The sequence below is a fragment of the Petaurus breviceps genome, unplaced genomic scaffold (assembly GCF_028583685.1).
Source record: "Petaurus breviceps papuanus isolate PSGF00001 unplaced genomic scaffold, PetGlider_PUasm1.0 91133, whole genome shotgun sequence".
Taxonomy (NCBI): Eukaryota; Metazoa; Chordata; class Mammalia; order Diprotodontia; family Petauridae; genus Petaurus; species Petaurus breviceps.
In genome coordinates this window covers 4,095,710-4,122,807 of record NW_027187419.1, presented here as the reverse complement: position 1 = coordinate 4,122,807, position 27,098 = coordinate 4,095,710, and the positions used below count along the sequence as shown (strand labels likewise).

At 37.2% G+C, this 27,098-nt stretch overlaps 1 protein-coding gene and 1 pseudogene across 1 annotated transcript; one reads left to right on the top strand and one right to left on the bottom strand.

Moving 5' to 3' along the window:
* The window catches only part of LOC138154808 (NXPE family member 4-like), a 362,284-nt pseudogene that overhangs the window by 144,174 nt on the left and 191,012 nt on the right, over positions 1-27,098 (top strand).
* On the bottom strand, positions 4,268-12,131 carry LOC138155452 (NXPE family member 1-like). Its single transcript, XM_069080706.1, has 5 exons — positions 12,036-12,131; positions 9,996-10,729; positions 8,699-8,760; positions 5,118-5,333; positions 4,268-4,803 (listed from the first exon to the last, which is right to left on the bottom strand). Exons 1-5 carry the CDS (start codon positions 12,129-12,131, stop codon positions 4,268-4,270), a joined length of 1,644 nt encoding a protein of 547 aa, XP_068936807.1.

Below are 27,098 nucleotides of genomic sequence, written 5' to 3'. Positions count from 1 at the left end.
GCTCCACTTTTCTTTCCCTTGTTTGGTCAGAATGTCTGCCATCTCTTATACAGCAAAGAGGTATACAAGTTGAGTCACTGAAATGAGTTTGCATTTTATATACTTTCAAGTATTGTATAAAATAGATGAGATAATGTCCCAGATGTTTTTGGCTTCAGATAAAGCAATACTTAGGAGAAAATGTGTAATATTAAACATTTTTATTTTTTTAAAAAGGGAGAAAGAACAGATCAATGAAATGCAACTATAAATACTAGAAAATCAACATATTATGAAACAATAGTTAAACACCAAAATAAAAATGTTGAAAATCAAAGAACGTTACAAAACTGAAAGAAAAAAACAATGAATTAATAAATAAAACTGAGATTTTTTTCTAAAATATACTAGACGAAGCATTACGTGATTTGAATTTTTAAAAAGAGTAAATCAAAATTAATTGTATCGAAAATTAAAAAGGAGAATTGACAGAAAATGAGGAATGAATATTTCCCAAACTATATGCTGATCAAACCAATAACTTAAATAAAATAAATTAACGTTTCAAAAATTATAAAACCTAGGATCATAGATGAAGAAAGAAAATTTAAACAAGCTAATGACAGAGAAAGAAACGGAATGGTCTGCCTCAATTCTTAAAAGCAAACATCAAAACCAAACCAAACCAAACCAAACCCAAGAACCAGTTTGATTCACAAGTGAGTTCTATCAAGCATTTGAAGAACAATTGCAATATTGCACAGTTTGCCAAAAGCAGTTTAAAAAAAAATTTCAATAAATTTCTTCTATGCTACAAATACAGTCTTTATACCTAAAATAGGGGTTGTCTAAATGGAAAGAGAAAATTACAGAACAATATATCTAATACAAATCATGGCAATTTAAAAAAAATTGTTGATAAGAAAGCTGTAACAGCATATCATAAAGATTATATATTTTGACTCTGTTGATTTTTACTACTTTGAGTAATTTTAGAAAAATGTCTTTAAAAATGTGAATTGATTTTAGTTCTAGGGAGGGGGTAGAATTGCCTAAATTTTTCATCAATTTCTATGGAAAAGGATAGAAGTTAAACAGTTTTTCTCCCCCTTAACTGGTTCCTCAAGATTCTTGGCTTCTGTTTGTTCTTTCCCAGAAAAATGCTGGAAAAAGGAGCATTTTAAAGAGAGCATAGAGAATCTGTTGGTCTAAACATCATCAAACAGTTTTAGTCAGAAGATGTTTTCTGCTCTGTATTTTCTATGGAAATAAGAAGTAATCAAACAGCAGTGAGGGCTTATTTGCAGTTCGAAGTCTTGGAATAATACAGGGGAATATTTTTCCAGTAAGTCTTGAATTTATAGGCACACTTTTTGCAAAATACAATGGAATGGCATGTTTTTGTTGGTGTGCGTATATGCAAAAAGATTTTTAAGAGATGGTGTGTTCTTTGAGAAATGAAAATGCATTTTTAAGAGTTTAAATATCTCATGAATGAAGAGGAATATAAAGACCACTTACTTCTACCTCTTCAAGAGAAGTAAAAAACCAAATGATTCTTAAGTCTGTTTTTCTCTAGTGTCCACCTGTGCAACTGTTTTTTGTTGAATCTATAATTATTACATAGAGTAAAAATCTGTGAGTGGAGGAAAAAGGTTAGGTGTGATATTTTTTTTTCCGGAACCTGTGTCATATTTTATTTCTAGTAGGATCAACTCACTATTTAAAATGTGAATATATCTTATGAAAAGTGTAGAATAGTGTTAACATGTACAGATATGTATATATTTATGGACAAGCTTATCCCAAAGAAGAGATAGAGTTACACACTTCCTCTCTACTATGCAGATGTGGTTTTATATGGCTATGGAACATTGTATGTAATATCAGACTGTTTTTAATGTGATTGGCTTTACTGAATTTTTTCCTTCTTTTTCTTCCTCCCTTTTTTGTTCTTTGTTGTAAGGGAACACTCTCTTAAATGAGGAAAAGGAATGAATATAAAAAGTAATGCAGATATATGAAAACAAAATATATCAATAAAGGATTTTTAAATAAAATGGTCTCACTACATTCCAGAATAAATTCAATTGAGCAGAAATTAATAGATAACAAAAATTAAATTGAGCAACAAAGCCAGAACATAGTAGAACTAAAAAAAAACCCAAGAAGTTAATATTTTTCACATTTGTCCTTACTGTTAGAACTTCTCAACCCCACACAAACTCCTGAGTAAAAGTCACCCTCATAACAAGTATGTATAGTCCAGAAAAATAGTCAACCTATTGCCCATGCCTGAGAACCTATATCTCATTCTGTATCTCTAGTCCATTGGACTCATCAGTCTTTTAAAGTCACTATTGTTTGTTGTTTTATTTATAATTGAAAAAACCTGGAAGCAACCTATATGCTCAATAATAAGATAGTAGCTAAGTTGTGACAACTTCTCCTAATATAAGTGAATATTATTACATGGTTAAGAGCAAACAATATCGTATAATGATGAATAGAGTGCTGGATTTGAAGTTCAAGGATCCTAGTTTAAACTCTGACTCTGCCAATTACTACTAGAACAACCTTGTCAAGACACTTAATGTGACATTTCATCATGTATCAATGAATTAGAATAATATCTAATATTTACAAAATGTTTGAAGGTTTGCAAAGTGTTTTATATATGCTTTATTTGGTCTCCCAAAACTCTGTAAAATAGGTGTTATTATTCTCCCCATTTACAGATGAGGAAGTTGAAACTGAGTGAGGTCTGCAACGAAATCTGGAAAGACCTTTAAGGAATAATCCAAAATGTGTGTGGATGTGTGTGTGTGTGTGTTCATGTGTGTGTGTTTATGTGAAGTTTGATGGAAATGGAAACAAATAATCTCATTGAAAACTTAGAAAGTGTACCTGTAAAGTTGCTATGTATTTTATTCATTGAAATTCATTTAAATGTAAATAGTTACAAAACAAGTATACCTGGTAGTATTGCTGTTCAATATTAAGTTTGTAAGTTATTTGATTAAGAAAAACACATCTCAGTCCAACCCTTCTAGCATTTGGTTATGATTTTTGTTTTGTGGATTATTTCTGTTCTCTAAAAATGCAGCATTTACCTACTTGATTTTTTGCAAAGACAGAAGACATGTAATAGTTTTGAATCCCAAAGTGAATAATCACCTTGCCAAATTATTCCCTAACTGAAATTAAGGAAAGTAAGAAAGTAAAGGATCACCCATTACTTTTCCTGAAACAAATGAATCCCTGATACACCAGTACACACACATTTAGGCAACAGACACCCTTACACATGTATCAGAAGACATGTGATATGCCCAGATTTAATATTCAAAGTTTTCAATGTAACTTTTCACCTGAGGGACAGTATCAAGTATTTTAGTGATAGAACTCTGACTGGTGTCCTATTGCAAAGCATTTGGTGTGCTGTTCTCAAGCTCGAAACCTTTTCTGATCCTGGTAAATAATACTCCCATCATTAAGAAGTCCCCTTCCCTTCTCAAGAATGTATTGGTCCCTTAAAACTCAAACCTATCATTCAAAATCTTTAATTGAATCCAAATCGCTACTCCAACTTTGTCTATGAAGCTTAAATAAAGACCACAAGTTTATTCGAATTCTCTCACATCTCTCCATTTGGCTGTGGATATGTAAAAGAGCCTCTTTCATTTCCCCTTTGGGATCCTTTCTCAGTAAAGTAGAGAACTTCTTCCATACAACCACCTAAATCCTGGATATTTGTAGGGGTCTCTGAGTAACCAACACTACATTTCAATAAAATGACCCAGATGTAGGCTTAATCTTGAACAGTGCACAGAATTCCCTCTGGGGTGTGATCAAATCCTTTAGCCTGCTATCTAAATCACTTATTTGAGTGGGTCTTGTGTTCTTACTTTCTTTTCCAAGATGTTATTCCTCAAATGTATTTTCTAGTCATTTCTCCCTATCCTACTGCCAACACATACATCCTGAAGAGCTAGGGTCACTGGATATTATACAAATCAAGAATATCAAAGAAAGATGATTTCCCATGTGACGGGTCAATCAAGGAATCAGTAACATTGTATATTTATGACATATCTCCTATTCCAAAAGGGCATGTAGGGCCTCATACTTTCCTGTTGCCCTGCCACCATGACACACCATCTTACCATCTTATTTTCTGCTAGGCACATATCACCTAGAATCCGTTATTAGGTATGATTGGTCCTCTCATAGTACTTGATAGACAAAGCGATAAAGAGCCCTTCCTGGTGATGTTGTCCCCAGTCCCTTAGCATATGTAGTTTAAGAACATATTAATCTGATTTCCAACAACATTATTAGGGGGGTGCAGGATTCTAGAGTCATAGGCAATGGTCATGTCCCAGGCATCGATGAAACCCACATTGAGATCCCGGAAAATGTCCCTCATAATAAGGTACTGAATATAGCCATGAAAATCACCAAATCGCTCAGCCTCAATGTCCATTTCCCTAATGTTTTCTGCCTTCAGGATAACTCTGGTCTCTGGACTTCTTAGCCATAACCTCAGAATTGCCCTTTGGATATTGATAACTCTTTGGATGTAGATGTTGACTGGGAATGATCTGAAATGTTGTCCAAGTGTGATGACTATGACTGTGTTTCTGTCTCCTGCTACTCCATCAATTTCACGGGTAATATATTCATTATCTTTTACTGAGTACAGTCTCTGAGAGAAAAAAGGATGCCCATGTTTTTTCCATTGAATATGAGTGTGTCTTTCTGTATCCAGAAGTATGTACTTCTTATGTGGTGGACTTTCATGAAAATCAAAATGCTTCAGTGCTGATGGGGGGGGAAAATGATAACATCTTTGAAGGAAAGAAAACAATCTCAGCACTTTTCAGTACAGGTCAAACTCATTACCTCACTCTTAATATAATTTGTAATTAGAGAAAAGTTTTTTGCCTCACATGATATAGTCTCCCCAATTAAATTTTATATAGCTACACATAAAAGGAAATGAAATTAACATTTTCTCCTGAAAAATATAGGAAGTACTTTCAACAGTTCCTCCCATCCCTGAAAAGTTAAAAAAAGTCAAACAAAAATATTCCCACAGAAATGCTATTATTAAAAAATAAATTCTGGCAACTTACTTTTAACAATTTTGGGGAAGTGTTCTATCCACTGGCGTAGTGTAGAATCTCCCATGAAATATATGAGTTTCCCTTTCAAACAACCATTGATTACAGTCAGATTACTTAGTTGAGTTAGTTTGCAAAATGCTGGATTCCATTTTCCTTGCAAAGAATAACCACTGGGAATAGGAGACTTCATTCCAACCTGGCATTTCTCTCTCACGGTTTCAGCATCTGTTAAATTCAATGCATTCAGAATTAGTCTATTAGAGCAATCTTCCTTAATATCACAATTACCAAAATATTCAACCAGATTGAATATTGTCATCTCTCACTAATCTGAGTAATGTGGGTTCAAGCAATGCTCCAAGAATACACACATTCATGCTCCACCCAAAGGGTGGCCTTAACAGCCTCCCCAAGAGTCTTTTCAGATATCTTTTTTTTTTTTTTTGCCTTTTTTGGGAGGGCAATTGGGCTTAAGTGACTTGCCCAAGGTCACAAGGCTAATGTGTGTGCCAAATAACTGAGGCTGGATTTGAACTCAGGTCTTCCTGATTCCAGTGCCAGTGCTATATTCTCTGTACCACCTAGCTAGCCACTCCTCTTTTCAGGAATCTTAAAACTTCTAAAAATACCTATTTGAAAGAAGATCATGGCACTAATGCTATTTTAAAATATTCATTTTGAATTGTTTTCTTGTAATGGATAGCAGTTTATTCTACCCCATCTGTACTCCTTCACCTAATCTGCCTTGTGTCACAGTTCATTCACATATCTGATGGCTTTTGAACTAGAAAATCAATATGATTATGAAATATTACAAAGCTACTTGGGTCCCTGAGGATGAAACTGCTGAGATTGGCATCCTTAGAATGGTATTCCAAAGAAGAGAGCTAACGCCATAAAGAAAATGGAATAAAACCCAATGCATTATTGCCCTGTAGTTTAAAGAACCATCAGCAAAGGCAGTCTTTTGCCTTTCCTTCTTTTTCCCTGTCCTCACACCACCAGGCACCAAGACTGTTTCAGAGGGAGTAAGATGGAAGAGTAGAATGGCTGATGACACTGCTTAGAGGAGCTGGGAGTCACCCACTACAATTCTCTGGTGAGATGGAGGGCCACTTTCACTTACCCTCTGCCTTGCCACTGAGTCCTGAAGTATTATAGATCTTACAATATGCCCTACAACTTCAGACCTCCAGGCCTCCAGGGCACCACCATCTGATCTGCCCACATACCCAATGTGACCCTGGGTCTGACTATCTTCCCAACCTTTCAACACCTGGAGATTCCAGGATTTTCCATACACTCTATAGCTGAACTCTCTCAGACATAAATCTCCCATTTAAAATGTGAGCTCCTTAAGAGGTAGGACTGTTTTATCTTTTCTATGTGTATCCTTAGTATTTAGCAAAGAGCTTGGCATATTTGGAAATTTTTCTCTTCTTTCCAAACATGGATTAGTTCCCATTGTGGAAAGAAAAAGCTGTGCCTTTCATGATATTTGGGTAGAAGTACATATCAGAAAACCAAAAGCCATAGGAAACAAAAAGGAAAGAAACAATAAAAAGAAAAGTGAAATCAACTCTCCTTCAGTTTTTCAATTCAGATGAGTACCAGGTAATTGGTATCGATGAGGAAAAGATGTCACTAGATGCTCTTTACGATAACTCTAAGGCTTCTTCATATAAAGAAAGTTAAGAAACGCCAGAAATCACAGAGAAAGTCATTTGGAGAGAAGAGGGTAAAAAAGCATGGACAAACCCAAGCCTTACATCTAAGGACAGAATCAAGAATAGTTCTAGCACCAGGCTTCCTGATTCATGATTTTTGAAAGACTTGGGGCTGTACCCCCACTTGGCAATGAATCTTACCAATAAAAAGTTAATCTATCTGGCATCCTGACCTCAGAAGAAATGAAGACATGAAGTGATTTGTTCTATTTATAAAAGGTCAATTACATTATAAAAAAAGATTGGAAGATCCTATTATTAGAGTTACCAAATACTCAGCAATTAAGAATATAATTTCATAATTTATAAAAAACTTTGCTTCATTATTTAAATTATTATATGTTGCAAATAAGAGAGTATGTTAAGGGAGAATCAGAGAAGAGTGCTCATATGGTTCTAATTCAAAGAAACAGCTCAAGTTTATGTAATGTTTTGCAATTTGTCAATTGATACTAGAGGCCCTAGCTAAGGCCTAAATTGAAGAAATAAAATGATGCTTGGGATCTGAATGATTAATTGGGACACAACCACATAAATTTATTAAAGATTTTAAAAATATAGGCAGAAGGAAAGTAAGGAAGCTAAAGAAAGTGTCCTCAGATGTGGAAGAAATCCTTGTGGTCTGAGTTGGGTAGTAGCTCTCATTTCCTCAGAATAGGGATAAATCAAATCATAGACTTGAAACAAGAAGGATATTTATAGGTCATTTATTCCAACCCTCTCCTTTCAGAGATTGGGAAGCTATTGCTTTTAGAGATTTATACTTTTTCATGGTCTAATGGCTCAGGCATGAGATTTGAGGTCAGGAAACATGAGTTAAAAACCCACTTTGAGTGTTTACTAGCTATATGACCAGAGAAAACTCATGTTACTTCTCTGTTCTTCAGGTTACCCACGTTTAAAATTGGATAGTTTAATTCAATAACCTCCTAAGCTCACCTCCAGCTCTAAGACTATTATTCTCTGAACAGAGTGGCAGAGTGTAGGGATGTGAACCCATATTCTCTGATGTCAAATCCAGCATTCTTTCTACTGCATCAGGATGAAAAAAGGATGCAAAATTCATCAAATATTTTTTATAAAGAGAAAAAAAGTAAGAAAAGAAATGTATTGAAGATTAATATCTACAAACCCAGAAGCATCAGGCATATGCAGGACTAACTCAGGATTGGACATAATTTTAACTACTTATCGACCCAAAATTTTCAATCCAGTTCCATGAATATTTTGTTCATGGAAATATAGAAAAGAGTTTATATTTTTATATTATGTATCACTTTTTAAAATAGGATTGGCTTTGCAAGGGTTTTTCCATGTTGGTCAATTGGTTGATGCAACAACTACAAAAAAATGCATTTCTGTTACATAATGTGAGTGAGATTTCTACTTGTCATTGTAGCCCATGATGTAAGAATGCATTTCTAGAAAAATGCCAACTTCATCAACACTCAACTTGAGATAGCTCCACCAGAAATCTAAAAGGAAATCTATTTCTCAGTCTGATTCCATCATAGATGCTTTCAAATGGTACCAGAGCAGGATGACTTGTCAGATGGGGATAACTCCTGTATAGATTGAAAGGGGGCAAATGAACATGTACATACCCATGCTTTGATGACAGATATGGCTAATTAAGAAGAAAAACTAGTTGAAAGTTAACTTGAAAACCTTTCTTAGCATAGGATTTCTATTTTTTTCTTTTTTTGATGCCCAAGTAATCTGACACTTATCACACTTCCTCTGATATGCCCCAGGGGGAGTTACCTGTTCATGACACAGGCAGATTACAGTTGAATGAGTGTGAGTGACTTTTATAGAATTATTGAGCATGACCCACAAGAGAGCAGAGAAGGGCAGACTTACTGTTACACTGGGAGACCATGATGGGTTCAAAGCCTCTCATAATTTCAACCCCGACATTGGACCTTGAAGGAACAACAACACAAGTTAACCTTCCTTCTACTTGGATGCAACATGCAGAACTACAATAATAAACACAAAACCCCAGTATTTTGTCCCTAAGTTTCTGCAGTTTGGTTCTTTTCTCAACAGCAAGGTGATGCAGTAGATGGAGCATGGGACCTGGACTCAAGAAGACCTGAATGAAAATCCATCTTCAGACCTTTACTAACTTTGTGAGCCTGGGCAAGTCAGTTCTCTCTGCCTCAGTTTCCTCAACTGTAAAATGGGGATAATAATCGCATCTGTCTCCTAGGTTGGTGTGAGGGTCAAATGAGAGAATATTTGTAAAAAAAATATTCCCACCACAGTGCCCATGACATCTTAGAAGCTTAATAACTACTTTATTTTCTTCCTTCCATCCTGTGCTACCTTTAAGTTAGTGAAACTATGTGGTACAGAGGAAAAGGAATTCAGTTTCTACCTCTGACATATACCAGCTAAATGACCATGGAAAAGTCACGGCCTCTCAGTGCCCCAGGAAAATCTCTAAGACTACAAAGGAGTTACTGATATACAGATATGCATAGGTAGACAGAGAAGTCACAGAACTGGACAGGAAAACATTTTAACAAACCAAAGAGAACATTGAGATTAACTGAAGGACATTTTCTATTAAATGTTCTATGTTGGCATTTCTGATCTTTCTCCCACCCTCACGTCTGGGCTCCATATTTTCTTGTCTGAATCACCTTTTAACTGGCAATTCAATCTGTCGATTACTGTGGGCAAAAGTGGAGGAAAAAGATATTCATTGGAATGAAGACTTTAAAACTGGTCCTATAAGTCACTATTAATGACATCTAGGTGATGCAGTGAATAATGTGCAATTATACAGGAAGAAAGACCTGAATTCAAAACTAGCCTCAGATTCTTATTGCTCTGTGACCTGGGGTAAGTCTTAAACTCTGTGTGCCTCAGTTTTTTCATCTGTAAAATGGGAATAAAGCTAGCACTTTCTGCCTAGGTTTGTGGTTAGGATACAATGAAATATTTTTAATGCACTATATAAATGTTAAATATTATAGCTGCATCCATCACCCTATATGATACAGTTTGCTTTACTTGGACTTCCCCTTTCATGGATTGAATTCAAACAAATGTAATAATCATCTAAGTACAAGAGTCTTATGTTTATGCATATGGTTCAACCCCAAAGTCTTCTCACTAAACCCCACTGTATATTTGAAAGTCTACTTACTTATGTAAAAGATTTTTCTCCTTTATACTAAGATAAGAAACTCCACTACTCCTGGCCATCATATGGGTCAGTGCATCACAGGACACTTGTGGAGGCTTCACACAGTAGAAGGCTTCTTGGTCTCGGTGGTCCAGGTACTGGCACAATTCAGCACTTGTGTTTAGAACCAGGCCACATTCACTGAAGACCTGAGACGTGCCCTTGGCAAACTGGCCTGTGAAAATCACCTTGTCATAAGCCTTTTTCCTTGCTCTCCACAGGGCAGACACCCCTTCACTGGGGTGCATGAGCAGAAGAGATACAGACACTTTACCTGCCCAGAATAAGGTAAAGCTGACAAGGTAGGTGCCATTGTTGAAATCTGTCACCTGTCCCGAAGCTCCTGCTTTCAGATCTGGGGAAGAAATCCTGGATCTTAAGAAATCTCCTCCATATTGTTTTCTGTGCCCCAAGTAGTCTCTCACCTCCAGGAGAATATCTAGGTGATCCCCTGTGCAGTAGGTGGTCTTAGGATTGATGATTTTGGCCACACTGTGGGCTGCACTTGTGGTGGTGTTGACATGAGAGAATGGTCTATATGGGATCTGATGATCCAGCTGCTCTATGATTTCTTTAATTCTCAAATCAGTCTCTGTGGGTTCTTTGGCTGTGCTGACTGGTGTTTCAGGGCAGGAAGACTTGTTGCAAGTGTCCAAACAATGAGAAGAGGTCGAAAGAATGAAGACAGAAGGAAACTGGAGTAATGAAAAAAATGACACATTGTGTGGATATTGCCCAAAACACATTCCTGGTTTGTAACCACTGTTTCTTTTCATTTTATATATATATATGACATGAGATTAGATTTCAGAGCTGGAAGAAACACGTGTATTGTTTTGGTTTTTACCATCCAAGGTGTTTCCCGCATGTCCTGGTGACTTAGAAATCCCTAGGAATCAAATTGTACTTGTATGTGAGAAATAGATATTGGATTTGTGAGTTTATGTATATAAGGTAGTCTCAGGTGAGGAAACTCCTTTTACCAATGCAAAATGAGATCTTCTCTGAAACTTATAATATTAGTCACCTAAAACATTGAGTGATTAAAGTGACTAGCCCAGTGTCACACAGCTAATGTATGTCAGATGTGGACTCGACCCAGGTTATCTTGGCTTTGAGGATGGCTCTCTATCCACTAAGTCACTTTGCCTTTCGTATGTGTATTATTACATATATATGCAAATGTGTAGTTATATATGCATCTATATATGTATACACAGGTACAGATACTTCTTTTTAAGAGTAATACTTCACAATTTTTTCGTATATTTTTTTTCTTCAGTATTGACTTATTTTTTTATGTTTGTGATTATTATGTTTTTATAAATACATTTTTAGGAGAGAAGAGTAAATGATGCTTGAAAATGCAGATAAAAGTCAATGATAAATAGCAATCAGATATAAGAACAGAGAGCCAAAGTTCTGCAGTATGCATCCCACTGTTTACAGAAGCAACCACTTCTGCTTACCCATGGAACTAGACATGTGAAAAAAAACAAGTCAATAAATAAATAAAATAATAAATATTTAAGTTGGGAAGAGACAAGGTACATTCTAAAGGTGAGGATAGGTCATTTCAGGGATGGTCTGGATCCACCTCAAAGTGGCTCTGGGGTAGTCCTTCCATGATATACTTGTGCCTGTGGACAATCCTAGGCTTCCCTGTTGTGAGAAATAACTTAGTCAAATTTGCTATTTTCATTATCCAGAAATTAATTTATAATTTGGTTTATCCTGGTGTCTGTAATACTATTAAGCTCTTCCAAAAATGTCCTAGAAGTTTGGGTTTAACCTGAGGCTAACTAAATATGCCCAAATCCCTTGGTTGCTTGCAGAGCTGTGGATAAAATTCAAGGATAGTATCACTGGCCAGTATTGGGGCAAGGGTAGGGACTTTGAGATATTTGTTTAGGTAACCGGTATTCTTCTGTGCAAGCTATGGCAGTTATTTTGATTTGTCTTGGGGTAATGGTCAATACTAAAAGAGAGAACAATTCCTACCTTCGAGAAGTTTTCTGAAGCCATCAAAATGATATAGGCAGCTAACACCAACATCAGAAACAGCAGTATTTTACAAGTAGTCACAGAAGAAGCCATGGTATGTCCTATGAGAGATGATCAGGAGAGAAAAGACACCAAGGGGGAAGAATATCCTTTCATGCTCATTGGCCCTCATATTTAGATGTCCTGCCATGTCCTGGGCTCCATTTCTTCGCAGCTGCTTAGAGTCCTTCTTGACTGTTTGCTCTTTGGCCCTATTTTCACATCATCAGTCTGTTTTACCAAGGAAGGAAAAAGAAAAAATTTTTTAAAAGTTCTAGATGCTCAAAGAACCAGGTCAAAGTACCCAAAGAATCTGCTTTTTTGTTTCCTCTTCCATTTCTCCAGTTACAAATGATCATCCTTCAACTCAAAAAGACTCATGATAGAAAATGTTATCCACATCCAGAAAAAGAACAATGGAGTCTGAACGACGATCCAAGCATACTATTTTCTCTGTCTGTCTGTCTCTCTCTCTCTGTCTCTTATTTTTCATGGTTCCTCCCTTTGGTTTTAATTTTTCTTTACAACATGACTAACATGAATATAAAATTGTCCTTTCAGTTTAATTTGCCTGACAGAGAACAAAGTACGGGAGACATTGAACAAATGGGTACAGAAGGTCAAGCCTGAGATTTTTTTTATATCTACATGAATAGCACTGGAACTGTTTATTTGTTCTTTCCTCATCCTAATGTCTTCCCCTCCTTTCCCAGAAACTTGCTAAATGATATGTGTCAGGTATGCTTTTGCACATAAGTCTTCACTGATAATATTTTGTGGGCAATTAATACCCACAAACTGGAAACAAGTTCTCTTCTGAGTGTTTAAGCAATACAGGTGATATTCCCAGGCAACAAGTCCTAGCCAGAACTTGAAGGCTGCTTCTGAAAATCCCATCAAGAAAAATCTTTTGGGCTTTATACCTTTGTATCCAAAAGGAAATGTGGAAGTTAAGTATAAGTTAAACAAACCTTAGTCATTTCAGTTTGGGTAGGTCGAGCTAAGCAAATGGATTAGGAGAATTTTTGTTTGAGGCAGAGATTGCAGCTAATAGAGAGTTTAGCCATTCTGTCTCTAACCACATGTGGCTTCCTTCTTCAGAAAAAAAGTGACCAAATCTGGGGGCAGCTAGGTGGTACAGTGAATAGATCACCGGCCCTGGAGTCAAGAGGACCTGAGTTTATATTTGGCCACAGACACTTAACACTTACTAGCTGTGCGACCTTGGGCAAATCAATTAACCCCAACTAACCTGCCTTCGACCATGAAAAAAAAAAAAAGAAAATAAAGGGGGGGGGGATGTAATTAGGCTGCAACTGAAGTTCAGTTAGCAAAAGTCTTTAAAGTTAGCTGAATTGTACTTTACTGGGTTTAATTCATTTTTTTTTCATTTTCCAAATGCTTTATTAACTTCTGATTTACATCATTCATTTCCACCAGATTTTGAGTTACAAATTTTCTCCCAGTTTTTCTCCTACCCCCCACCCTAAAACAGCAGTTCCACAGGAAATCCCCTCCTCCAATCTGCTCTCTCCCATATCTTCTCCCATACCCCTTTTAACTTTTCCGTTAGGGCATGGTGGAAATCTATGCCCCATTGCCTGTATATCTTATTTCCCAATTACATGTAAAATATATTAATAATAGTATATATATATATATATATATATATATATATATATATATATATATATATGTATGTATTTAAACATTTGATTTTAAAACTTTGAATTCCAGATTCATTCCCTTCCTCCCTTGTTGCCCACCCTTACTGGGAAGATAAGCAGTTCAGTATTCATTGTACATAGGTAGCTAATGCAAAACATTACCATAGTAGATATATTGTAAAAGACTGACCATATTTACCTCCCTCCTATACCTCTCCCACTTGTTCTATTCTCTATTTTGATCCTGCCCCTTTTCAAAAGTGGGTGCTTCCAACTTCCCTCCCTCCCAGAATACTCTCTCTTCCATCATCCCCCCTCTCATCCCCTTCCCCCCTACTCTCCTGTAGGGTGAGATACCCTATTTAGTGTGTATTTCATTTCCTCCCTGAGCCAAAATCAATGAGAATGAGGTTGACCCATTCCCTTTTGCTTTCCTATTCTTCCCCTCCTTTGTAACCATTTTCCCTTGCCTATTCTATATGAGATAGTTTACCCATTCTCTCTCCCCATCTCCTCTCATAATATTCCTCTCTCACCTCTTAATTTCACCTTTTAAGTATCATCCCTTCCTATTAAATTGGTCCTGTGCCCTCTATCTATGTATACCTGTAAACATATATACACACATTCACATATGTATTAATATACCCATATACCCTCCAATATAGTCATATATATATATATTCCTATTCCCTTCAACTATTTTCATACTGAGAAAAGTTTCATCAGTTAAAATTATCATTTTTCCATGTAGGAATGTTAATAGATCAACTTTGATAAGTTTCTTATGATTTCTTTTCCCTGTTTACCTTCTCATGCTTCTCTTGCTTCATGTGTCTGAATGTCCAATTTTCCATTCAACTCTGGTTTTTTCAGCAAGAATGCTTGAAAGTCCTCTATTCCACTGAATGACCATATTTTCCCCTGAAACATGATACTCAGTTTTGCTGGGTAGGTGATTCTTGGATTTAATTCCAGCTCCTTTGCCCTCTGGAATATCATACTCCAAGCCCTGCGATCCCTCAGTGTAGATACTACCAGATCCTGTGTTAACCTGATTGTGTTTCCACAGTATTCAAATTGTTTCTTCCTGGCTGCTTGTAATATTTTCTAATAGATCTGGGAATTTTGGAACCTGGCTATAATATTCCTAGGAGTTTTCTTTTTGGGATCTTTTCCAGGAGGTGATCGGTGCATTGTTTCAACCTCTATTTTGCCCTCTGGTTCTAAAACATCGGGGCTGTTTTCCTTGAGAATTTCTTGGAGGATGATTTCTAGGTTGTTTCTTTGATCATGGCTTTCAGGTAGTCCAATAATTTTTAAATTATCTTTCCTGGATCTATTTTCCAGGTCACTGGTTTTTCCCATGAGATATCTTGCATTGCCTTCTATTCTTTATTTGTTTGGATGATTTAACAGCATCTTGATTTCCCAAAAAGTCACTACCTTCCATTTGCTCCAATCTAATTCTGAAGGAATGATTCTCCTTAGAGAGCTTTTGAGATTCTTTTTCCATCTGGCAAATTTGGCTTTTTAAGGCATTCTTCTCTTCATTGCTTTTTTGAGCCTCTTTTGCCATTTGAGTTAGTCTATTTTTTAAGGTATTATTTTCCTCAGTCAGACTGTTGACTCTCATTTCATAATTTTCTTGCATCGTTCTCATTTCCCTTCCCAATTTTTTCTTCCATTTCTCTTATCTGCTTCTTATGGTTCTCTATGGCCTGTAACCAATTTGTATTTTCCTTTGAAGCTTTGGGTGCTGGGGTTCTGACTTCACTGTTTTCTTCCTGGTCAATGCTTTGATCCTTTTTGTCCCCAAAATAGGAGTCTAATGTTGTATTCTTCTGTTTGCTTTGCTTCCTTTGCCTGGTCATGTTGCTACTCAATTACTTGACTTTTGGGCTTTTTGCCACAATAGGTCTCTGCTACCAGACAGGGGAGCTTTGTACCACACACTGGGGTTTTCTCAGCTGCCAGAGGTATTAGTTGGGTCCCCTCTCTGAAGCCTCCACATGCTATGGCAAGCTGGTCACACACCCCAGGAACTCTACCCCAGACCGCAATCCGGATCCAAGGAGGTTAAAGCAAGAGTGATTACTTCTCAGACTGGTCTCTTGGTACCCCTACATTCTGTAGGCCAAGAGCTGAAGCTGCCACATGGCTGCAGCTGGCAGCCTTCAGCAGCTTCTCACTCAGGGGGAAAAAGCCAACGAACTGCCAACTACTGGGTCCCAAAGTCCCCATTGCACTTACCTCTCACTTTGTTCTTAGCATCTGTGTGTTCATAATTCTGCATCGCCACAGTTCCTGGTGATCTGGAGCCTCTCCAGACGGTGGCTGGTCAGGCCTACCCTGGGGTTAAATCTTTGGTGTGGAGCTAGGCTCGGCTGCCAGAGCACTGGGCTGGCCGATTCCTACTGGACTGGTGGGTTGTCCTCAGTGGGGGGTTAGCTTCTCTGTGTCATTTTGTGGGTTCTGTAGCTCCAAAGTTTGTTCAGAGTCTCCTTTTACATGGATTGGAAGTGCTGTGAGCCAGAGCTGCACGGAAGTCCTGCTTCTACCCTGCCATCTTGACTCCCTCTAATTCATTTTTAATTAATAAACAGAAAATATAGTAAGGTCTATAACCCTTCAATCCTCCTCGCAAGTTGCTGAACTAAGCTAAGAAAAAATAACAAAACTATTGACTTCATATGCTATAAATTTATTCTATTTAATGTCACATAGGCTGTGGTTATGGCAAAGCAGTTCTTTAATAAATTCCCTATCCTACTCACCACAGCAGCTTTTCCACAGCTTTCCATCCCTCCTGAAAACTCTGATAACTTCCCTTTCCCCTACCATGTCAGCTGAGACCTTGCCTCATTTTTCACTGAAAAAACTTGAATCCATTCATCTCTGTTATCTTCCTCATCCTGTCTCACCACTCTGATGCCTTCAGCCACTTCCTCATCCTTCATCCCTGTCTGACATTAAGAGGTATTCTTTTTCTTAGCCAAGACAAACCCCTCTATATGTACAAGTGATGCCATTCCACTCTATCTTCCCTGGTAGATTGCCTCCTCAGTCTTGATGACTGTTACTAATCTCCAATCTCTCCTTGTCTCTTGCCTACTTCCCAACTGCTTGCAAATAGGGCAGTGACTCCCCCATCTTCCAAAAACCTTCCCTTGATCTATCCATCTATGCTAGCTATCATCCTAAATTTCTCCTTCATTTTGTGGCTAAACTCCTCAAGAAGGCTTCTGTCCCTCCCATTCTCTTAACTTTCTGAAGTCTGACTTCCCATCTCATCATTCAATTGAGACTTCTTTCTCCAAAGTTACCAATGAAGTCTTAATTTTCAGATTTAACAACCTTTTCTCAGTCCCCATTCCTCTTGACTTCTCTGTAGCCTTTGACATTGCCATTCATCCTCTTCCCTTCCTCTCTAGGTTTTTCCAACACTGTTTTCTTCTGACTCTCCTACTTCCTGTCTGACCACTCCTCAGACACTTCGCTTGACCGTCATCCAGGTCACACCCACCAAGCAGTTCTGTCTTGGGTCATCTTCTCTTCAGCCTTTTCACTATTTCATGGGAATTTCAAGGGCTTTAATCATCATCTATCAGCAGATGATTCTCAGGTGCCTTTATATCCAATCTCAACTTTTCTCCTGATTTGCCTACTGAGAATGTCAAACTGGATGTCCCATAGGCATTATGAAGTCAGCATGTCCAAAGTAGAATTTATAATCTCTCCCAAACCCTCTTGTCTTCCTGCCTTCCCATTACTGTTAAGGTACTACCATCCTTCTGATCTCCCATCACAATCTAGATGTCATCTTTGACTTCTCACTGTCTCTCATCTCCCATATCCAATCTATTGTCAAGGCCTGCTGTTTTTGCCTTTGTAACACCTTTTGTATATTTTCTCTTCTCAGTTCTGACCTGCTAACTCCTCTTGCCATGGAACAGACCCTCATCATCTACTTTCTAGACAAATGAATAGGTTGCTGTGTTTTTTCTCCCTGCCACAAGTCTTTCCCCACTCCACTCCATTATCCACTAAGCCCACGTGAGGCCCTTTCTGTATTCAAGTGCAGTCTTTGACTGAATCCAAATTTTACAGAGGAATTCCCTGTAATAGAAGGCTCTGTAAAACTTGGACTTAGTCAAAGGGTTTTACTTGAGGACCTAGAGGGGCTATATGTGGTCTCGAGGCCACAGATTCCCTACCCCTGCACTAAGTTTGTCAAAACTATCTCCCTAATATTCAGGTCAGATCATGTCCCCCTCCTTCTTCCAACTCAACAAATAACTGTGTTTCTCTTTCACCTTTACGAGCAAACATAATGTACTCAGTTTGGTCTTCAAAGCCTTTTGTAACCTGACCCCTTCCTTATTTCTAGTTTTCTTCTATCTCATTCCCCTCCACACCCTCTGTGATCCAGTGACTCTGGACAACTTGCTTTTCCTCACAGATGCCAATCCATCTCTCACCTCAAACATTTTCAATGACAGACCTGTATGTCTAGAACAATCTCCTTTGTCGTCTCTGCTTGCTGGTTTCCCTGGATTCCTTTAAGTATCACATAAAGTCTCATTTTCTGAATGAAACTTTTCCCAGTCCTCCTTAGTATTCCTGCCTTCTCTCTGAGATTACCTCTAATTTATCTTCTCCTAACTATGCTTGTACATATTTGTTTGTACGTTATCTTTCCCATTGAATAGTGAGCTCCATGAGAGCAGGGACTGTTCTTTTTTTTAAACCTTTCTCTGTATCCCTAACACTCATTAAAGTAACTGGCACATTGTTGTTGTGGTTCAGTTGTTTACACTTATGTCTAACTCTTCATGGTCCCTTTGGGATTTTCTCAGTAATGTCACTGTAGTGTTTTGCCATTTTCTTTTCCAGCTCAGCACATTTTACAGATGAGGAAACTGAGGCAAAGAGGGTGAAGTGACTTTCCCAGGGTCACACAGGTAGTAAATATCTGAGAGTAGATTTGAAATTAGGAAGATGAATCTTCCTGACTTAAGGTTGGCACTATTTCTGATGTACCACCTATCTTCCTTTCTGGCACATAAGTGCTTAAGAAATGTTTATCAGTACACTTACTGACTCTTCTTTTGGCTTTTCTTTGTATTTTTGGTGCTCAGCAAAATGCCTGGCAGATGGTGCTTGATAAATATTTATTGACTTGATTTGACCCTGACAGTGTTCCATGATTTCTCTAATTCAATAAATCAGAATGCTTTGATATATAACTTATTTGAAACAATCAATAAGTCTTTTTGAAATGCCTACTGTGTGTCAGGTCCTCTCCTGGACTCTAGGGATGCAACACAATTAATGAAACACTCCTTGTAAATTTATATTCTAATGGAGACAAGTACATAAATAAATATAAGGAGAATAAATACAAATGTATACTAAATATTTAACCTCAGGATAGGTTGGTAAGGAAGGCACCAGCCGTTGGGTGGGGCAGGACAAGCATCATGTAGAAGGTGGTGCCTGAAGGTGGAGATGAGAAGGGAGAGCATTCCAGGTATAGGGGATCGCCAGCACAAAGCCATAGAGTGCAGAGACAGAGTCACATGTAAGGAATAGAAAAAAGTCAAGTTTGATTGGATTTTATCCTGAAGGAAGGAGGCAGAGCAGCCAGAATCAGGGAACATGAGAAAAGCCCTGAAATCTAGCTCCTTCATCTGTATCTATAGGGCCAAATACTCGCCAGTTTTGTCCCTATGATGGAAGTGCATGAGGGAGCTCTTTATTTGCACCCAATAAAGAGTTTTCTGAGTATTTCCTTGGGGTCTCAGAGTTCCTCAAATTCCTGGCTTTGTCTGTGCTGCACAGAATGCTTTATTTAAGGATACAGAGTAAAGAGGTAGGATCATTCACCATGCCACCTGTGCTCCAATTCATGGTTCTGATGGCCATGTTTGCTGTTTCCTCAATGGAGTTTCCTTCATGTTGAGATAATAGAAATTTATTGTTAGTCAAGGTGTGTGATTAAAGACATAGCTCTTGTCCTTTGGGAGCTTACAGTCTACTTGGGGAAATGAGTCTGCTACAAGGAGTAGTTAGAGAATGTAATGAGACAATGTATAAAAAAGTACCAAAATGAGTCATACAAACACTAATCAGACACATAACATGTGTATATGACTTTAAATCATTCAGTTCACTTGTATTTCTCTTCTCACGTGGGAGCCTGTTGCTGGCCAAATGTGGTTGTGTCCTATTCAATTTGCTATTCAAGAGGATATTTACTTTATTTAATATGTCACTTTACTTTTTCTCTTTGACATCAGCACTGAAGACCATGGATTTGGAAAACTCTGTCATCAAATTGTGGAATTGGAAAGGAACACCTGCATTCAGTGACAAAGACATGGGTACCCTTTGGTTGGCTCACATAGCTATTCAGCAAAAGAGACCGAGTACCTTGCCCTGGCATTGACAGAATAGCAGGGACAGAAACACTGTTACTGTTTTTTCTCTGGGCCAGCACTTTAGAGTCTTCTTCACTGACATCTTTATCCAAAGGGCCATTCATGTTTATAAAGTTATTGAAGGCTTGTTTCTGAGAAGCCCAGACACCAAAGTGATCCTTTGGGGTGAAAACAAAGCAGGGGAATGAATAATGGTCCATAATGTTAATAGAATCTGAAGATCTTTCATGCCCCTTTGTATTGGCAAGTAAGGAGGTACTTAGCACCTTGTTTCAAGCTAATGCCTTGTTTAAGTTATTTAATTAACATAGAAGTAGTTAACACCTTGGGAGGAAGTTGATTATGTATTGGGAAAGTGCAGAACAGGGAGGAGCTAAGACATATATCAGGAAAAGCCCCAGCTGGGAATAGCAGAATTTCCTGGGGTAAGCATCTGGAGGCTGAAGCTTTTGCTGAGACCTTTCTTCTGCTGAGACCTTTCCTTTGGGAATTTCTGCTGAGAACTTCCAAGAACCAGGCTGAGGAATTACTGTGAGTGAGAGAGGAGGATCCCTGCTTGAGGGATCCTGTTGTGTTGTGAAGACTTGGAGACTTGGGAATGTGGGTGTTAACTGCATTAACCATGTGTACCAACTTTGTGTCTACTGTAATGACTTTGGCTTTCTGGTTCTGGGACTCAGCTTTCTGGTTCTGGGACTTGGTTTTCTGGTATTTGAATAAAAGCTTTGGTTCCACCTTCCATGTGGAGAGTCTGTTACATTTTGTGATTCACAACTATACCAGCATATTAATAACCACTGTGGGTGTTATGAATATTGCATTATTGTTACATGATCCCCAGTAAGTTAGTGACATCCATGGCTATATTCAGTTTCTGGTTTTGATAGAAATCTACCAGGATCTCAGCGTGGGTGTCATTGATGCCTGGAACATGACCATTGCCTATGGCCCTAATGATGTCCATACACCTGATTGATTATGTGAGTGGGAATCAGATTAACATGTTCTTAAGCTATACTTGCTAGGAAAGATGGATCCTGCCAAATGCCAGTTGTCCATGTACAAGAGATTTTTTTCTAATTTGGACTCACTAATATAATGTGAAACCTACCAATATCTTGTCTCTTTGGAAGATGTTTAAAATCAGTCATGTCCAAATGAAAAGAAGAAAAATAAAATATTAAAAATTAGGACCTAAGCCTAACTAAATACAGTCATATTGTTTTTCACAATAAAAAAAAATCTCCAAATGCTTCAGAGACTATCACATGATGAATAATTACAGTAGATTATAAGATTCTCAAAAGCAGGGAGTATTTCATATTATCTGTTATAGATCTCTCAGTAACTTTCACAATGTTTTCTACGTGGTGGGTACTTAATGTAATTAATTAATAATTTTTTAAATTTTTAAAAACATTTTTATTTTTAATTTTTTGCTTTTTGGAGGGCAATTGGGGTTAAGTGAGCTGCCTACGGTCACATGGCTAGTTTTTTGTGTTAAGTGTCTGAGGTCAGATTTAAACTCAGGTCCTCCAGACTCCAGGGCTAGTGCTCTATTCACTGTGCCACCTAGCCACCCATCCACCCTGTAATTAATTAATAATTGTAATTATAATTAACCTGTGTGATAAGTATGAAGGCCAGATTTTCTTGGAAAATCATCTATAATTAGCTTGTTAAATAAAATTCACCCTCTTCCAACTGTGATTGAAATCTTCTTGGAATTGCAAAACTAACTAGAAAACACACAGAAAACCCAATTTAATCATGCTAATTTCTCTCAGGAAATACTTTGGACTGAACTGCATTTATATACCTAAATAAAAGGAGGAGCAAGAATTTTGATGTTAGGAGAGAAAGGTGGTTTAAAAAAAGAAAAGAGATAAATAGTTTTAAAAAAGTATGAGACAAAGAATGGAAGGAAATTAATGCAGTGTCTCAAAGAAGCAGAAAGCAAGTGGGGCTGCAGAGGAGAACTGAAGAATATAATCATACCCAAGTAAAAACTTAGTCCAACCTCAATGATATGAAATAATAAATTTAGTTCTTTTTACCATAGCCATAAAAAGAAAATAAATTTAAAACTAAAGACATATCCCAAAGACAAAATGTTTTTATTCAAGCCCAGTGAACACAGAAGTTTAAAAGAGTAATTGTTATTAATGACCATGAATAATTAATTTGATTGATATTTCAAGTACTTGGATTCAGACTTCATCCTTCCTGCTGCAAAGAGGCCACAGTGTTAGTCCCTCAGCTTTGATCCCATCTGTCTAGGCACCTTAGGTCCTAACCAACTCCCATCACTGATACTTTTTCTGTTTAATATCCTTCTCAACATCAAAAACTTCAGGGAATCCAGGTCCCTGAAGGGTAGGATCAGCCCAGTCTTCTTAGTCCTGTCTAAAAGGGATGGGAGAAGGGACAGAACACATATTGGCACCCTGATGACACTACCCTTTTATTTCCTTGTTCTTGGGTACGATTATAGTTCTTTAAACTCAGGATGAAAAAGAAGATTGTGAGGAGTCTCCTGTTGGTTGGGGACATGAGCCTTAAGAGTCTTATTGGATAAATACACATGTACTGCATCCCAAGACAAAAGAGAAGAAAGCTGCCACCCACCAAAAAGGATGGTTCCAAGGTAAAATGGTAGCCAGGTTTTGTGTGTAACAAGAGAGAGGCCTTTAGGGCCCAGTCCTTCACACATGTGCCTTCTGCTCTTGGCCAGCCAAGTGCTAACCCATTTGAAGATGGGAGGAACCTGCTTCCAGGAGTGCATGATGGTGCATCATAAAGTACCTTGCCCTTTCATTTCAGAGTGTGTACAACTCTTCTGTAAATGTTTCCAGCCTCTTACTATGTGGTGAAGAACAGTCTTTTAACTGGCTGTTGAGACAGAACTGAATGTAAGTCTGAAAGGCCCCCAAAAAGGAACTCATCCTGTCTCTTTTTTTTCTTTATGAATTTGTTTGTTTCCTTTTAGTTTACAGGATTCAATTCCACAATTCCTTGAATTTCACATTTTGTCCCCCTCTCTCCCCTCCCAGCCCCATGGCGGCTTATAGTCAAGTATAGGATCTGTAAATACTTTCACATTATACATTGGTCAGGTTATAAGGACGGATTGTACCAGCTGGAATGAAAAATGGTAAAGATGACATAAAAACAAATAAGAGAACGAAAAAGATCAGGTATTTTGCTTCCACCTGGATATAAACTTAGTTCTTTCTAGTTCTTTCTCTGGATGCACATTTTTCACTCCATCATGCGTCTTTTGGGATTGACTTATATCCCTGCATTGTTGAGAAGAGTCCAGTCTGTCAAAGTTGGTCATCACACATACGTTGTGTCTGTAATTGTGTACAAATTTCTCCTGGTTCTACTCCTCTCACTCAGCATCAGTTCTTTTAATCCTCTCCAGGTAAATATGAAGACTGCCTGCTCCCCATTTCTTATAGTGCAATAGTATTCCATAACATGCATATACCACCACTTGTTCAGCCATTCCCCAATTGATGGGCACCCCCTTAAGTTCCAATTCTTTGCCACCACAAAAAGAGCTGTTACAAACATTTTTGTACATATGGGTCTTTCTCCCATCTCTATGGTCTCTTTGGGATATAACCCTAGGAGTGGTATTGCTGGATCAAAGGGTATGAAAGTATTTATAGCCCTTTGGGCATAATTCCAGATTGCTCTCCAGAAAGGCTGGATCAGTTCACAACTCCACCAACAATGCATTAGTGTTCCAGTTTGCCCACATCCTCTCCAGCATTTGTCATTTTCCTGTTTTGTCATCTTAGCCAATCTGACTCATGAGATGTGGTACCTCAGAGTTGTTTTGATTTGCATTTCTCTAGTCAAGAGTGAATTAGAGCATTTCTTCATGTACTTATAGATAGCTTTCATTTCTTTCTCTGAAAACTGCCTGTTCATATCCTTTGACCATTTATCAATTGGGGAATGACTTGTATTCTTATAAATTTGACTCAGTTCTCTGTATATTTTAGAAATGAATCCTTTGTCAGAGACATAGGTTGTAAAGATTCTTTCCCAATTTCCCACCTCCCTCTTAATCTTGGTTACATTGGCTTTGTTTGTACAGAAACTTTTCAATTTCATGTAGTCAAAATTATCCATTTTACATTTTATAATGTTCTCTAATTCTTGTTTAGTCATAAAGTCTTTCCCTCTCCACAAGTCTGATAGGTAAACTATTCCTTGTTTTAGGAGACTGCTTACAGTATCAACCTTTATACCTAGATCATGAACCAATTTAGACTTGATTTTGGTATACGGTGTTAGATAATGGTCTATGCCCAGTTTCTGCCATACTATATTCCAGTTTTCCCAGCAGTTTTTGTCAAATAGTGAGTTCTTATCCCCAAAACCAGGGTCTGGAGATTTATCAAACAATACATTACTATAGTCATTAGCTTCTGAATCTCGTGTGCCTAATCTATGCCATTGATCCACTCCTCTATTCCTCAGCCAGTACCAAGTAGTTTTGATGACTGCTCCTTTATAGTACAGATTGAAATCTGGTAAAGCTAGTCCACCTTCCCTAGCATTTCTTTTCATTAATTCCCTTGATATTCTGGACCGTTTATTCTTCCAAATGAATTTTGTTACTACTTTTTTCTAGCTCTATAAAGTAGTTTTTTTTTGGTAAATTAATTGGTATGACACTAAATATATAATTTAATTTAGGTAAAATTGTCAGTTTTATTATATTAGCTCGACCCAGCCATGAGCAATTGATATTTTTCCAATTCGTTAGATCTGACTTTATTTGTGTGAAAAGTGTTTTGTAGTTATGATAATTCAGGTCCTGAGTTTGTTTTGGCAGGTAGATTCCCAAATATTTTATAATGTCTGCAGTAACTTTAAATGGGATTTCTCTTTCTATTTCTTGCTGTTGAATTTCATTGGAAATATATAGGAATGCCGAGGATTTATGTGGGTTTATTTTATATCCTGCAACTTTGCCAAATTTATTTATTGTCTCAAGCAATTTTTTACTTGATTCTCTAGGATTCTGTAAGTATATCATCATATCATCTGCAAAGAGTGATAGCTTGGTCTCTTCTTTGCCTAACTTGATTCCTTTGATTTCTTTTTCTTCTCTAATTGCTACTGCTAACATTTCTAGTACCAGATTGAATAAGAGGGGTGATAGTGGACACCCTTGTTTCACCCCTGATCTTATGGGAAATGCTTCTAGCTTCTCCCCATTACATATAATACTTGCTCATGGCTTTAAATAGATGCTACCTATTATTTTAAGGAAGGCTCCATTTATTCCTGTACTTTCTAATGTTTTTAATAGGAATGGATGTTGTATTTTGTCAAAAGCCTTTTCTGCATCTATTGAGATGATCATGTGGTTTCTGCTAGTTGTATTGTTGATATGCTCAATTATACTGATGGTTTTCCTAATATTAAACCACGCTTGCATTCCTGGAATAAATCCTACCTGATCAAATTGTATTATTCTTGAGATAAGTTGCTGTAGTCTTTTTGCTAGTATTTTATTTAGAATTTTTGCATCTATATTCATGAGGGAGATTGGTCTATAATTTTCTTTCTCTGTTTTATCTCTTCCTGATTTAGGTATCAGTACCATATTTGTGTCATAAAAAGAATTTGGTTTGACTCATTCTTCACTAATTTTCCCAAATAGTTTATAGAGTATTGGAATCAATTGTCCTTTAAATGTTTTATAGAATTCACTAGTGAATCCATCTGGCCCTGGAGATTTTTTCCTAGGGAGCTGACTGATGGCTTGTTCAATTTCTTTTTCTGAGATGGGATTATTTAAGTAATTTACTTCCTCTTCAGTTAATCTGGGCAACTTGTATGTTTGTAAATATTCATCCATTTCCCTAAGATTGTCAAATTTATGTGCATACAATTGGGAAAAATAATTCCTAATTATTGTTTTGATTTCCTCTTCATTGGAGGTAGATTCACCCTTTTCATTTTTGATACTCATAATTTGGTTTTCTTCTTTCTTTCTTTTTATCATATTGACTAAGGGTCTATCAATTTTGTTTTTTTTTTTTTTTCATAAAACCAGCTCTTGGTTTTATTTATTAGTTCAATAGTTTTCTTAATTTCAATTTTATTAATCTCTCCTTTGGTCTTCAAAATTTCTAATTTAGTATTTAATTAGGGATTTTGAATTTGTTCTTTTTCTAGGTTTTTAAATTGCATGCCCAATTCGTTGAGCTCTCTTTTCTCTAATTTAATCACGTATGCACTCAGGGATATAACATTTCCCTAAGAACTGCCTTTAATGCATCCCACTGATTTTGGTATGTTGTGTCATTATTATCATTCTCTTGAATGAAATTACTGATTGTTTCTATAATTTCTTGTTTGACCTACTCATTCTTTAGGATTAAATTGTTTAATTTCCAATGAGTTTTCAGTCTGTCTTTCCCTGGCCCTTTATTGCATATAATTTTTATTTCATCATGATCTGAGAAGGATACATTTAATATTTCTGCCTTACTGCATAGAATTGTGAGGTTTTTATGCCCTAGAACATGGTCATTTTTTGAGTATGCGCCATGAACCGTTGAGAAGAAAGTACATTCCTTTTTATCCCCATTCAGTTTTCTCCAGAGATCTACCATACCTACCCCCTCTAAAGTCCTGTTCACCTCCTTAACTTCTTTCTTGTTTATTTTGAGGTTGGATTTATCAAGTTCAGATAGGGGGAGATTAAGGTCTCCCACTAGTATAGTTTTGCTATCTATTTCTTCCTCTAATTCCTTTACCTTCACCTCTAGGAATTTGAATGCTATACCACTTGGTGCATATATGTTAAGTAGTGATATTGCTTCATTCTCGATGGTGCCTTTTAACAGGATATAGTTTCCTTCCTTATCTCTTTTAAT